The sequence below is a fragment of the Cygnus atratus genome, chromosome 4 (genome assembly GCF_013377495.2).
Source record: "Cygnus atratus isolate AKBS03 ecotype Queensland, Australia chromosome 4, CAtr_DNAZoo_HiC_assembly, whole genome shotgun sequence".
NCBI classification, from domain to species: Eukaryota; Metazoa; Chordata; class Aves; order Anseriformes; family Anatidae; genus Cygnus; species Cygnus atratus.
This window is the reverse complement of record NC_066365.1, coordinates 75,286,404-75,300,315: the sequence shown is the minus strand read 5'-3', so window position 1 is coordinate 75,300,315 and position 13,912 is coordinate 75,286,404. Positions and strand designations below refer to the sequence as shown.

Below are 13,912 nucleotides of genomic sequence, written 5' to 3'. Positions count from 1 at the left end.
TTCCTGTTTGCCTTTAACAGGGGCATGGGCTTTTAAGTGAATATCCTAGTTAGTGGAGGAAAAAAAACACATTATTGAAGAATGCTCGTTTTCAAAGTGGCCAAGTAAGATAAAACAGTGAAATTTAATGCATATCGTATAAGCTTTCGAGGTGTCGTTACTGCACCAGTTACGAAAAGGGCTGTGTGTATATCTGCAGTTACGGATAGTGAACAAGCCTCTAGCATGCTGTCCAAACCCAAGTTCTCCTTCTGATGGCATTTTCAGTTGTGAGAAACTGGCAGCAGTTTAGTGCTTGGCTTTGAACTAAGGCTTTGATCTGGTTTCCTGGGATTCAAAACAGAGCGCATCATGGAGAAACTTGGTATGTTTCTTAAAATCAGGCTCGTCTCAAAATAACTTGTTCTTAAAAGAAATTTCTCGTGTGCTGCCTGACACTCACAAGAGCTGTACATAAAAAGTTCATAATCATGTAATTTACCTGTATGTTAAGTTCAGAGCAGTGTAAAACGAATAAAAAGAAGTCAACAAATCACTGCTGCATTCTGATGTGTGCTTGCAGCCCAGAAGCCAACCATATCAGTGGCTGCACCAAGAGCAGCCTGGCATCAGGGTGAGGGAGGGGATTGTCCCCCTTTGCTTTGCTCTCCTGAGACCCCACCTGGAGCCCTGAATTCAGTTTTGGGTTCCCCAGCACAAGAAGGACATGAAACTGTTAGAACAAGTCCAGAGGAGAGCCACAGAGATGATCAATGGGCTGGAGCACCTCTGCTATGAAGTCAGGCTGAAGGAGTTGGGGTTGTTCAGCCTGGAGAAGATAAGGCTCTGGGGGAGACCTCACAGCGGTCTACCAGTACCTAAAGGGGCTGCAGGAAAGCTGGGGAGGGACTCCTTGTCAGGGGGTGCAGCGAATAAGACAAGGGGTAATGGCTTTAAACTAAAAGAGGGTATATTTAGGTTAGATATAAGGAAGAAGTTCTTTCCTTTGAGGTTGGTGAGGCACTGTCACAGGTTTTCCAGAGAAGTCGTGGATGCCTCATCCCTGGACATGTTCAAGGGCAGGTTGGATGGGGCTCTGAGCCAGCTGGTCTAATAGGGCCGACCCTGCCCATGGCAGGGGGATCGGAACTAGATGACCTTTAAGGTCCCTTCCAACCCAAGCCATTCTATGATTCTGATCTTGCTCTAAAAAATAAGTGTCTCTTGAAACACCCAAAGGTGCTAAGCCTGCTCCAGAGTTGCTGCTACACTGTGTAAAAATGTTTTTTGTGTGATATACCTCTTCAATCTAATTTTCAACCTCCTCTGAGCCATAAGTATGGTATTTGCACTTTGTTCCTGCTCTAGTGCTAGAGGTATGGTATGGAGTGAAAAAAATGACTTCAGTCTGCTCCTCACGTGAAACAAGAAGATGGTGTTGGCTGCTTTTCCTCTGCTTTTCTCCTGTTTTTCCTCCATATACTCCTCCCTCAGATAGCAGTTAGTTGTCATTGCTTGTTTGTGACCTGAGGCATATCTGGTCAGTCTGCTGTCCGGGTTTAGTGTTGTTAACCTGGTAATACTTTTTTCCTCAATGGAAAGTTTTCTTTGTGGCACATCAGTTCGCATTTTCAAAATACTTTCCGTTGTTTAAAGTTTATCCAGAATCTAGCAGGTGATGTTGAAAGACTTGACTGAAAACTGGAAATAAAGTATGCATTTATGCTTTCGTATGACCTTACTGAAACCTTGCTTTAAAGGCTGATTTTTAAAAAAGTCTCTGTTGGCTTGAATGTATCCATGCTTTGTAATTTCCAAAACACAGATGCTAAAGAGGTTCTTTGGTCTCTGTAGGTAATAATATTTTAGGGAACTACGTGAAGTTATGTTTGCCGTAGATTTAAAGCTATATAGTACATGTTTTCTTTAGTATAAAACTAACAGTCGAATAATTTTAAATTATTTCTTTCAGTATGAAGATGAAGAAGCTGCAGAGGAGTTCAAAATTTCCAGCTTCGTAGACATGGTTCGAGATTGTAGTCGCATTGGTATTCCATACAGCTGCCAAGGTAGGTTAGTTTGTGTTATGCTTAGTGAAGTGTTCTACAGCATGCAAGCCATTCAGTTCAGGGAGTGAAGTTTTCCTTGCCTTTGGTAAGAAATAAGGATTAATATGTCATTAGTTTCCTTCTAGGCTTTTTTTTTTTTACTTAGAGGTTGGGTTTCTTTCTGAAAAACGTAAGCCCTCAGACCTCATCTGAAGAGTGAATGCTCACAGCGTGAGGAAAAGAAGTAATTTGCATTCAGAGGAGTGTGTTCTGCTGCCACAGAAGTTCTCTGTTCAGATGGGAGCTTCAGATAAATGCTCCTTTATGTAAGGAAACAATAAAGATTTCGTTATGCAAGTTTCCTTTTTTAGCACTGAAAAAACTGGACCGCACGGCTTCCTGTTATGATTTGTAGGCAGACATGCAGTCTGAGCAATGTAATCTTACATTGTTTAGTCAAGTGCACTTCCCAGCATCCCGAACAGCAAATATTGCAAAAGCAATGCAATACATGCTGCTTCACTTTGTAGCATGTTTTTTTCATCCATAGTAAGGTAGGTGAGAGACAAATTGTTTTATAATAAAAAAATAGGCTTTTTTGAACTGTTTAGGTTCAAACCAAACTACTTCAGTTAGCTTTGCTTTCTCAATAATAGCACTGCATTTCCATTCCATGTGTGTTTTCATAGTTAAAACAGCCGCGTCTGGAAACCGTTTTTCAGTTCAAGCTTCCCTTGAGGAAAAGGTGATGTGCTCTCACTGCCTGGAAAATCCTTAATGTGTCGGGGCAGGGGGAAGAGTGGAGTCCCTTTGTTAGGAAGTCCCTACAGAAGGTGTTTAGCTTAAGGATGATGATCGTGCTTCAATTTAGATGGCTTCCAGCTTCACTGATTAGTAGTGTTATACAAGGCTAAATAGTTTTTCCTCTCCACCAACCTAAAATTCTGATTAAAATGGGGACAATGATGCCTTTAACTTAGGGACAGATAGTTGGAGATTTTGGAGTAAGCAATGCTTCTTGTGTTTTAGCTTGACTTTTAATGGACACAGTTTTGCTAATGTCCTTGGAAAGAAATTTGCACAAAAAAAAGTAATATTTTCTTTTTCCCTGGGGAAAAAGGGTAGAAAATTTGGGGTGTAGAGAGCGTTTTTCAGAAGCTTTTCTTCACCAAAAACCACTTTTCAGTTACAGGCTTGACATTGTACAGGCAAATATGATAGTCGAGAGCCTTTGTTAGAATCTCAGAACAACTCTAGCATCTTAGAGGAAATTGGTAAACTGATGGTATTAGAGAATGTTTGAATTTTTTTCGCAGGTCATCTACAGATATTTGATATGTTCATTGTTGAAAAGTGGCCAATAGTGCAGGCTTTTGCACTGGAAGGAATTGGGGGTGACGGCTTCTTTACAATGAAATATGAAGTGAGTATTTGCTTTTCATCTTCTTTTTTGAAGCAGCAGTAAGTTCGTGGAATAATTTAACCCAGAAAGTACCTTATGAGATCATCTAGTCCTGCCTCACAACTCAAAGTAGGGTCAGTTTCTAAGTTGGATCAATTTTCTTGGGATTTTATCAGTCTGCATTTTGAGCATCCAGGGACAGAGACACTGTGGTCTCACTGAAAGGCTGCTAGGAGCTACCCAGTGCTCTGCCCTGGGTAAGTGATGACTGTTTGGTTCCACCCTGAGCCTCCTGCTGTGATTTACAACTTTGATGTTCAACAGCATCATCTACTACTAGCAGACAAAGCTTCTTCAGCTCTGCTAGTTGCGAGTAGTTCTTCAGGAGTAGTGTAATAGAAACTGGTTGGTAACAAATGCTGGATTTCCTAGGTCACTGGTTCTGACACAGGAAATGAATCTACTTTTCTCACCAGCATTGTATATTCTTGGGTCATCATAGCCTCTTGAATAGGGCAGTAGACAAGATTTTGGATCATGCTTCTAGTTTAAATAATGATTTGCTGTTCCACTCTGAGTAACTTGTGTCACTTGATTTGCTTATTAAATATACACTAACAGCATCTTCAGAGGAAAGCTTCATATTTAAGTACTTGTACGTAACATCTTTTATTTCCTTTTCTTGGACCTCTGCCAACGAAATGCAGATGTTCTATTTTTTTTGTCACTCCTCTGTTTTTTTACAGTCAGTGTTCTTTGTCTGATGATTGAAGCTGGGGGGGGAAACAAAGAATTAATAGTACCATTGTTAGTCTCATCACGTTATACTGTACATGCTTGCTCAAATGGCTTGTTAGTTCCTGTGTGCCTTTTCCACCAATATCTACCTTGATGCTTTTCCTTTGTTCTCTTGCTAGTAGCATAACCACCTTGTGTGAACCTGTCAGAATTGTTAAATGTCAAGTGCAGATAGGTGAGCGTCTTCGTGCGGGTCTGACTGGGGAGCAGTTGTCCTTCCTGATGTCAGAAACGAGTCAATAAAAATTTGACTGTGGGAACTCGCAGGGAGTTGTTTGGATCTTTAGTTACACTCACCCAATTTACTTTATGAATCTGCAGAAGCTTTGGGAAGATGTATATAGTGTGTGATGTTGGCTTTGGAAAGGCAGAGCCTTTCCAATTTGATTGTGAGAGTTGATACTGTCCTTATGGCCCTCTCGAAGCCTTAAAAGGAGCAAAGCGAATCCTCACTATCTGAAGAGCAAGCATGTTAACTCGCCTTTCAGCCACGTGCCAGCATGGCTTCTTCCTTCCTCCTTCGAACTGTAAGGGGACTTCAAGTGGGAAGTGGCATTCTTAACTTTTAACCTAACTGTTTGTGCATGGCTGTCTGCTAAGCAGCTGCTGTACGTCATAGACAAGGAGGAAAAAACAATCTATGGGAGGAAAGAGATTTTTGAAATTTAATAATTTTTGCACTATTAAAACGTGTTCTTGATCCATTTCTAGCTCCTCAAACTTAGCTTCCCCCTGCTGTGCATTCAATGCTGCTAAATCTAAAAATCTGAAATCCAGTGATAACGTGTTAATCCTTTATTCAGTGTTTTAAGGATACTTGTTTTCTTACTTGACAGAACTCTAGCAGCTAAGAAATGCTTCCTGTGTTTTGCAGTAGAATAAACATATAATTTATTCAAGGTGCTGTAATTCAGAAAATTTACTGTACCGATAATTGAATGGAAGTTAATGTCTGGGATATCATTATTGCCATATCTTATGATATATGTAATTGGAATAGCTATGTAAAGCAGTGGTTTAAGAAAATTACAGTCAGTGTTGCGTTTTGAGTTAAGGGAGTGTGGGGGAACGCAGTAAATATAGACATTATTCGCATACAAGTGTCCCTCTAGGAATGTATTTTGGAATAGTGTTTTTGTACACATCTTAAAGCTTGGAAGAAGGTAATGCTAATTGCGAAATTAAACTAGCTTTGCCTAAATTTCAATTTTGCATAGGGTGAGAATCGACTATTGTCTAGGACTAGTAACTTTAGAATCTACTTCTTGTCTGTTCCAGGAAACTGATCTTTCCCTTCCAGCTAATATTATTCTTCACTGTTAATTCAGTTTCCAAAAATATTTTGTGAAATTGTTTAAAAGGTGCAAGCAAAACTTTTCATGTACTTGAGGACATGAGCATCCAGAATATTGGCATCATTTCTGGTCAATTCTTTCGTAAACTGTAGTGGAAAAACATCTCTGATTTCAGAGTTGAGGAGGACTCTGGGCAGTATTCTGCAAGTCTGTTTCAGTGCAGCTTAAACCTGTATGTGTGGTGTTCATCCTGGCGTTTTTCACAGAAGTCCATTTAAAATATTTTGCAGCTAATGGATGTCAGCGTTGATTTGTGGAAAACATACAGCAAGATGGATCCAGTTTCCTTGGAGGACTTGGTATTTGAGGTAATGCAGGTGTAATTTTCTGATCCAGTGACTAGCTGTTAGTCTGGCTGCAGAGCTAAGTTGTTGTGTGCCTTTATTCTTATTTTTTGATTTTATTTTTAGTAGTGCTTACAGTCTACTGGATCCGCACAGTGATTGCAGGGTCTCTAAAACAGCTCATCTTGGATTCCTTAAAGTTCTTAAAACGCCTGAAGTTCCTACAAAAGATTCCCTAAATCTTGTGATATTATTCAGGTCACAGGACTATGTACAAAGTTGTATGTTTGTGTGCGTTAATCCTCCGTTTGTGGTGAGGGGGAAAAAATCCATCCATACAGCCATTCTTCAGGAAAAAAACGTTTTCACAGTTGCTTTGTAACTGTTTTAAGTGGGTAACAGTGACACACAGTGGCTACCCTGAAGCTTTGTGAAGTACAAACAATACAATGTTAGGTGATTCCTTATTTTAAAGAGTTGATCTGATCTCAGTGCTAGAAAAGGGAGACATATATGAGTATTAGCATATATAATTTGTCTTTGTGAGTTCTCAAAACTGAATTTCTGCCTTCTCTGATTTACCTGTTGTACTTGTTCAGGTAATCAAAATAAGACGTTATTTCTACCAGAACTGGTTACAGACCAACTTTTGCATTCGTGGCTGTACCTTCCGCAAATGTAGACTGAAGTTAATCAGTTAATAGGTTTTTTGCCAAGCTAGAAACTGAAGAATTAATGAACAACCACGTCTCCTGAATACCTGAGCTACATTTACAGAAGATATAGCCAGAAGACTGAAGTTAATGAATAGGCTTTTCAAACAACTCTGGTTTCATAGAAATTGGCTATTTTAAAAATGACTGACTTTCTCAGCAAGGATGAAATTGGGTGGCCTTAGAGTATTTGCAGTTGATAAATACTTTTTTTTTTAGTTAACAGCTTTGATTTTAACTCTACTTGAGATTTAAAAGAAAGTTCTGTACAATATTGACGTGTTCCGAATAAGCTGACAAAAATATTTTAGTTCTTAGTTTCTATGAAAAGCTTATTTGAGGCTGAAGTAATTCCGCAATAATACTACTCCCTGGATAGAAGCCTTAATTTTAAGCTTCTAATAAAGCCTTGACTTTTATTTTAGAAGGCTTGTAAGAGTTTATCAACATCCACTGTGTAAACTTTGTGCATTGTTACATTAATGAAGTGGTGAAGTCAAATACTGTAAAATATTTGTACCTCTTCTAAAATTATATTTCTGGTTTTGCTTGTTATAGACCTGGAATATTAGACTTTCTAAAATCAGGATGTCTCTTACCTTTCTTGTTAGTGTATGACAAATAATTGAGTTATCTTGAGCATTTTTAAAATTATATAGTTCTGTAAGGTTCCTGCTTTACCAGCACAATGCACTCTTTAATGGTTCTCTGAATTTTTTTATGTAATTTTCATCTGAATGCAGTTCTTATCTTGGAGTCATCTTCATTTTCATTCTTTTGTTTTAGTGAGGAGCTGCTGATGCTTCCTTTTCTGTATACCACTTTTTTCTTCCAGATGCAGATAAATAAATTTTCTTGTATTGTTGCCATTTGCTGATCATAAGTTTACCAAACTCCCTACCCTGTTCTTCATCTTCTGTCTGTAAGCTCACTTAAGGTCAGATAAAAATCTACTTCAGAACATCTAGAGATAAACATCTAAATCTATTAATTTATATATTTTGAAAGTCATATGGCTGACATGAGGTCTGAGTTATGGGCACTCAGAATAGTGTACTTCTTAAATCAAGGAAGATCTCTCTCTCCTGTCTCTTCATCCTCCCCCCCCACCCCCAAGAATCCCCAAAGTCCACACACAAAGAAGTGCCCCCAGACCCAACAGGAAGTCCTTAACTTTTAGAGAAGGCTTACTTTTTTGTTCTTACTGTTTACCGGTCAGGCTGTATTCTATACTGCATTACAAAAAGCAATTTCTTATAATGTAATTTGGGTTCATTCAGTAACATCTGTGATTTCTTCTTCAGTGTAACGCTTGCCGTAATAACTAATGTTGACTATTTTTTTCTTCTAGGATTTAATGACTTTTGAACATCAGTGGACCAACTTTTTTGCTAATTTTGATACTGAAATTCCCTTCATTCTGGAACTGTCAGAATCTCAGGCAGGGGAGGTATGCCTGCTTCAGTAATTCTTAGAAATGCCAGTGTCATCCATGCAGAAGTAATAATAAGCATTGAGCATTGTTGATTTTTTTCCTCTCTACCCCATGTCACCTCACCTGTTTGAGGAGTCAAAACCTACGGTTTGTTGATAAGTTGCCCACCCCTATGGTGTGATGGTGTAGGACTGCGTAATGTAATTCACAATTGAGTGTTTATTCGCTGATTCCTGAGCTTAGTTTTAGGTCTGGACAGCAGATCCCTATTTGCAGGTGGACCAAGCTTAATTTCAGTGGTAGCTCCTGTGTATGTGCGCTCACAAGTTGAGGTCACACATGTCAGATCTCAAACATAACTGGTGATGTACAGGATGGATAAAAATACTACAGTGTGTTTTCTTCTAGTGCTTTTTGGAAGTAGCTGTTTATTTTTAAGCATATGTGAGACTTAATGGTATTTGGGTTTGTTTATGGAGATTAGAAGTAGTTTTTGAGGATTGAGGATTTTTCTCTGAGAAGCGTAATTCAAGTTTGTTCTTAATGACAGTGACGGTAAATCACACGTTCCGTTCATTTGCTCATTAATCATGATTTTTTTTTCCCCACAGCCTTTCAGAAGTTATTTCAGTCATGGAATGATCTCAAGCCATATAACTGATAACAGGTATTACTCATTATTCCCTGTGAAATGGGGGTTTCTTTAGTATGTTGTGAGTTATTTCTATATCTCTGCCATAAGAACGCTTATAACGCTTCCTTTTGGGACCACCCCATTATATTACATCTTATCTTTGCATATTTAAAAAAAAAAACACACAGAAGCACCTTTGTGAGGGATACTCCAAATTTTCATGGATTTTAATTCTATAGGTATTACATACACAATGTCCATGTATTTGAAAGCATCCACATTGTGTTTTCTAATGTGATCAATTTCTTCATGGCCAGATATCAAAATATTGCACAGGATAGTTTTGTATGAAAATTTGGATCTTCTGTTTATGATAATCAAATCAATTAAAATATGAAGGTTGAAGGAGTCAGTATGCTTTTCTGAGTCACAAAGAACAAGAGCAATTTTTTTTATTTAAAGCAAGGCAGTTAAAAACCAAATCTTAGCCTACACAAGTTATGGAATCCAGGTCAGCTTTATTTTATTTCAGCCCAGAATCTGAACTGAGAGAGGAGGGCTGTTTGTCATATGTTGCAAAACCAAGCGTTCTGCTGTTTCGAGCTAAATAAAGGTTGCTTAGCTCCTCGGTGTCTCTGCAGATTCTTCTTTGTTTGGAATTAAAGGACACTGAACTCCAACTCCACTGTTTGTTTCCAGCATCCTGTGTTGTTTTGCGTTTAAATAATGAAAAGAAAAGCCTTGAACTTAGCAGTGGAGTCTTGGGCCTAAAGCCAGAGCTAAGGCCAAAATAGGTTTGTTGAATTCCAATATACTTATTTCAAGGTTTGCCATGATGGTAAACTTCAAACAATTCAGTTTTTCAAGGCAATTTTCTTTTCTGAGGGGGGGAAAAAAAAATCTAATAGCCAAGTTTAAAATGCAGTCTGCTACTTAATGTTTGAGAAACAGCCTTGAGGTATGCTATTGTATGTGAAAGAAAATTATAGTCTTGTTAATTCAAGTCCTTTTTTCTTTGGAACCTGGTCTTTTCAATAGGAAGCTTTCTGTGGCTTTGATCTGTGCAGCTGTAGCAATTTTTTGTCCTGCTTTTCTAGTAAGAAATTGAATAGTTGGTCTATCATACTTGAAAACCTTTTTCATTTGTTGTTATTCAAGTTTTCTTGCAGTGTTTTGGTGGTGATAGCTTCTTTTTTTCCGTAGTCCCAGCCGGCAGCCTTTTGTTCTGTTTGGTAGCCACTCAACTAGAGAAAACTTGAACTCCGGTAACTTCAATTTTCCGTCGGAAGGACATCTCGTTCGAAACACTGGCCTTGGTGGAAGCACTGCTAAACATATGGTGAGGTTTTAAAGTAATTATCCAGCACTTCTAAGCAGCGTATATTTTTGTTTTCTTTGTATATTTTTTGTGCCCTTAAAACACGTTTCCCATTAGTTAAATACCCACTTCCTAATGTATAAAAACATACGTTACCTTAACAATCAATCAGTTTAAAGAGCAAATTTTTCTTCTCTTTCCAAGTGAAAATATACTGGTTATTTAATCATAGGCTGCTGAAAGCTGCCCTTTAAAGACTGCTTGTTTTTTTTAACACTTGAGGTGCTGCAAATGTTTGGGTGGGGGAGAGGAAATGCCACTTGGGACACTTATCCTAGCCATAAAGAGAAAAGCTTTGTAATGGTAGCTTATGATCTGACACACAGGTTTTGGTTGAATCAGAGTTGGTAAGCTGCTTCTTTAAAAGAAACAGTAAGACACTTCTCTCTTTTTAAATAATGGCTTTGTAGGTAGACCCAGGATCCATACGTGCATCCAAATTTCAGTGTCTGCTTCAGCAACCGAACAGTTGCTTGAAAATTTTGACCTTTGAAAGTCTTTCTGGTGTTCTTTGTTCTGGTGAACTTTGAAAATCTCTGTGGTGTTCAACGAATGTTACGATCAAGTTGTAAGATTAACTTGTTTCCGTTTTCAAGTAAAAGCTTAGTTTTAAAACATATCATGAGGTCGATGGCTTGTTGCACTGCTGCGCAGGGGACGTAACTGGGGAAGCGACCCCAGGGAACTCAGATCCTCTGCCTGGCTGGGCTGGGTGCATCAAGAAGGTAACTCGCAGCGGAGGAGGAGAGGTAGCGTGCAGCTTGTGTTGTGTAGTGCTCCCTGCTGGCCGATCTCCATGGGCCCTGGGAGTGTCTGTCAGTCGTGCGAGTCCCAGGTCTGTGCTGTTGAGGAGATGGATGTGACTGAGTACAGGTCATCGTGGAGTGAACGTATGATTGAGGGACTGATTTTATGATCTTGTCGTTGACATTTCATGCGTAGCTGCCTGATGGATGGATGGATACGGGTACTCTTGACGCATTACATGAGTCGGAGGCTTGAGAAAGGATTGTATTGGCATTCCAGTGAAATCTCATTCACCGTTTGCTGTCCTAACCTTATTTCTGTGAAGACATCTCCGATTTTATTTTTTCTTCCCATGTTAACATTCCAGTTGAGTTTGTGTGATATCTTTGAGAATGCAAGTACAGTTTTTTTTCTGATGCAGTACCTGCTCCATCTGTTGTCTTCAATTCTGACATTGTTCTTAAAAAGGTGGTTGGTTTATTTACAGGTACAGGTGATACTGTTTTAATAGGGTATCGTGAAAACAGTAAATAAGGCCAAGTGCGAGCATAGTTATTGGAACGTGACCCACTTCCTTTTTCATGAGAAGAGCAGTTGGCATAGGAAGTTGAAAATGCATTCTTAACACTTATGGAAGTCAGAGCTCATCTCCTTTCCAAAGCCTTTGAACCGTTCAGGTCAAGTCAAAAATGAAATATACCTTTGAAAACGTAAGTTCTTTTTTAAATCAGCCAAGTCTGTGTTATACACCTTGTGTAGTATGTCAATTGTTAGAATACTTAAGGGGAACTTAGTTTATTGTTAAATATTGCGCTGATTTTTTTTACTAAGATCTTTCTGTATCTCATTAATACTGACCACTAGGTAGTGCAGTGTGTATCTCCAAAGGGACCTCTGGCTTGTTCCAGGACCTATTTTTTTGGAACCACTCACGTTCCTTTCCTGGGTAAGTATATTAAGCATGACAAGCAGTAATGTAAGGGAATTCTTCTCTTTAATCACTGCAAGTCTTAAATAATCAAAAGATGGCTTTGATTCCTTTATGAGCATTAGGCTGCACGGTGTTCTTTGGTGGTAGATTCTGCGTAATTCTGCAGTGGGTGCATGACATCTTAGCAGAACATTGTTCTGCTGTACATCTTACAGTACTGTGCAATACTGTACACTACTGTGTTGTGGTTTTTGTTGTTTTGGGTGGCTTTTGTGACTGTATCTTTGTTTTATATTTGTTTTTTGGGGGGTGGGGGTAAACAAGCCAAAGTTTTTTTAAAAGGATAGAGAGAAGTCTTTGACTCATCCTCAACCATCTTGCTTGGGTCGTATACAAAGTATTTTAACGGTTATCTTCCCTATTAAAAATAAACCAAAGGAAAGCTTTAAGAATAAGTTTCTCAAATAACCATTCTAAATGGCTTGGGGTCTATGGCTTGGTCTGTGGATAAAGTCAGTCTCCTTAGGGTTACCATACATTTTCAAACTGTACCCAGCTCAAATGGTGTCAGAAGAGAAAGTGGTCAGAGGCATGCAAGACAGAAGGAATTGTAGCATGTGTCTACTGTAGTTATGCTTTTTCCTGGGTATCCAGTAATAGCAGCTTTGGGAGACAGGACAGTGTGTGAGGGATCTTTGTTCTGACTCAGAGAAGCTGCGTTTATGGGATACAGGTATTAATTTTGGCAATTGCGTACTGGCTGTAGTGATATGAGTTGATCTGTGCTTTGCTCTTTTATAAAACTTATAAACAAGGTGAAGTTACATAAAATATTGGGTAAATATTGTCTAAGATATGCAGCAGAACTGTTATGCCAGATAAGTTCTGTGTAAACACTTCCAGAAGTGTTTAAAAGGAAACCTGTTTTTTTCTTTACAGGAAATGACAGTGAGATGCACAAGAAACCTGAACAAGTGTAAGTTGTCAACTTAGGGTCATAGAGTGGTTTGGGTTGGAAGGGACCTCAGAGCTCTCCCAGCCCCATCCAGCCTGGCCTTGGGCACTGCCAGGGATGGGCAGCCACAGTCCGCAGAAATAGTTCATAAGCAATATTCAGTCCAAATCCAGCTATATTTAGGAAGTAGAGTTGCAGTCCAGAATACAGAATGGCTGGAGTGCATAAACTGGCTGTGTGACTTCAGGTATCCCTGGGGTAAACTTTGATTTTTTTAACAATTTTTTTTTAACAAATACTATTTGCTGTCTTGCATTGTTAACATTAAAATTTTAAAATGGCTAGACAAGTAAGAGGACTATAACATCTCAGTTAAATCACAGCCCATCGCGAGATGATTTCTTGTAAATATATATGGGAATTTGAGTGAAAACAGGAACTGTTATAGAGTTAGGAAGAATTATACACACTTATGATGAGCATGTACTGAAAACCTAAATGAAAGGCATGTATTAGTACATGCAATTATATGGATTAAACCTCACCAAATAAATAAGAAGGCTAATTTTTAAACTACTTACTGCTTGCAGGAATGAAGTTAGAACAAAGCCTCTGTAGAGCTTGTTTGAATTGGCTGGTGTCTGTCCAGGCAACTGTTGGTGCATTTTGAGATTCCTCCATATTGGGCCATGCTTGGGAGCTTCAGATGCTTTTTTCCGTCATTCGGGAATGCTTTGCATAGGCTTAAATGCTGTATTTTTGTCTGTCTTTCCCCCTGCATCCATCCCTCAAAATTCAGCTGTTGCAGAAGAGTTAAAGTTTGGGGAAGAAGGAACGTTGGTCTATTTATCTTTCCGTTCCAGTTTAGTTGCAGGACAAGATGTCTTAGTTGGGCACAGGTTTTTTGTTTTCAATAGTTCTGGAGCTGTGAATGTGTCAGGAGCTGTAAATCACTTCTGGCTTCTCATCATCTTTGTTTAGTTCGGTAGTAGTCTTTCACTTCCCATTTATGAAGAGAATGGGACTAAGCTATGATGTAGATGTGATGACGGCTAGAGATGTACTGCTGTACAGATGTAGAGGTGGTGACTGCTTTGTTCTGGGTTTTTTTGATTGACATTCTCTAGTACAAGACTGTCTCAAAGTTGGTTCTAGCCTGGTTTTCTTTTTTTCAGAACATGGGGCTACCATTCTATTTTTGTGTGAATATTTAGGGGGTGATTCTTAATACAGCTCCAATGAAAGTCAACAAT

At 38.9% G+C, this 13,912-nt stretch overlaps 1 protein-coding gene across 1 annotated transcript in view; it reads left to right on the top strand.

The window, feature by feature from the left end:
* DNAAF9 (dynein axonemal assembly factor 9) overlaps positions 1-13,912 on the top strand; it is a 74,547-nt gene that overhangs the window by 19,495 nt on the left and 41,140 nt on the right. The window contains 8 exon segments of the mRNA XM_035547192.2: positions 1,952-2,048; positions 3,344-3,450; positions 5,813-5,890; positions 7,931-8,029; positions 8,626-8,681; positions 9,852-9,987; positions 11,638-11,719; positions 12,644-12,680. Of these exon segments, the coding sequence (XP_035403085.2) occupies positions 1,952-2,048; positions 3,344-3,450; positions 5,813-5,890; positions 7,931-8,029; positions 8,626-8,681; positions 9,852-9,987; positions 11,638-11,719; positions 12,644-12,680 (692 nt within the window).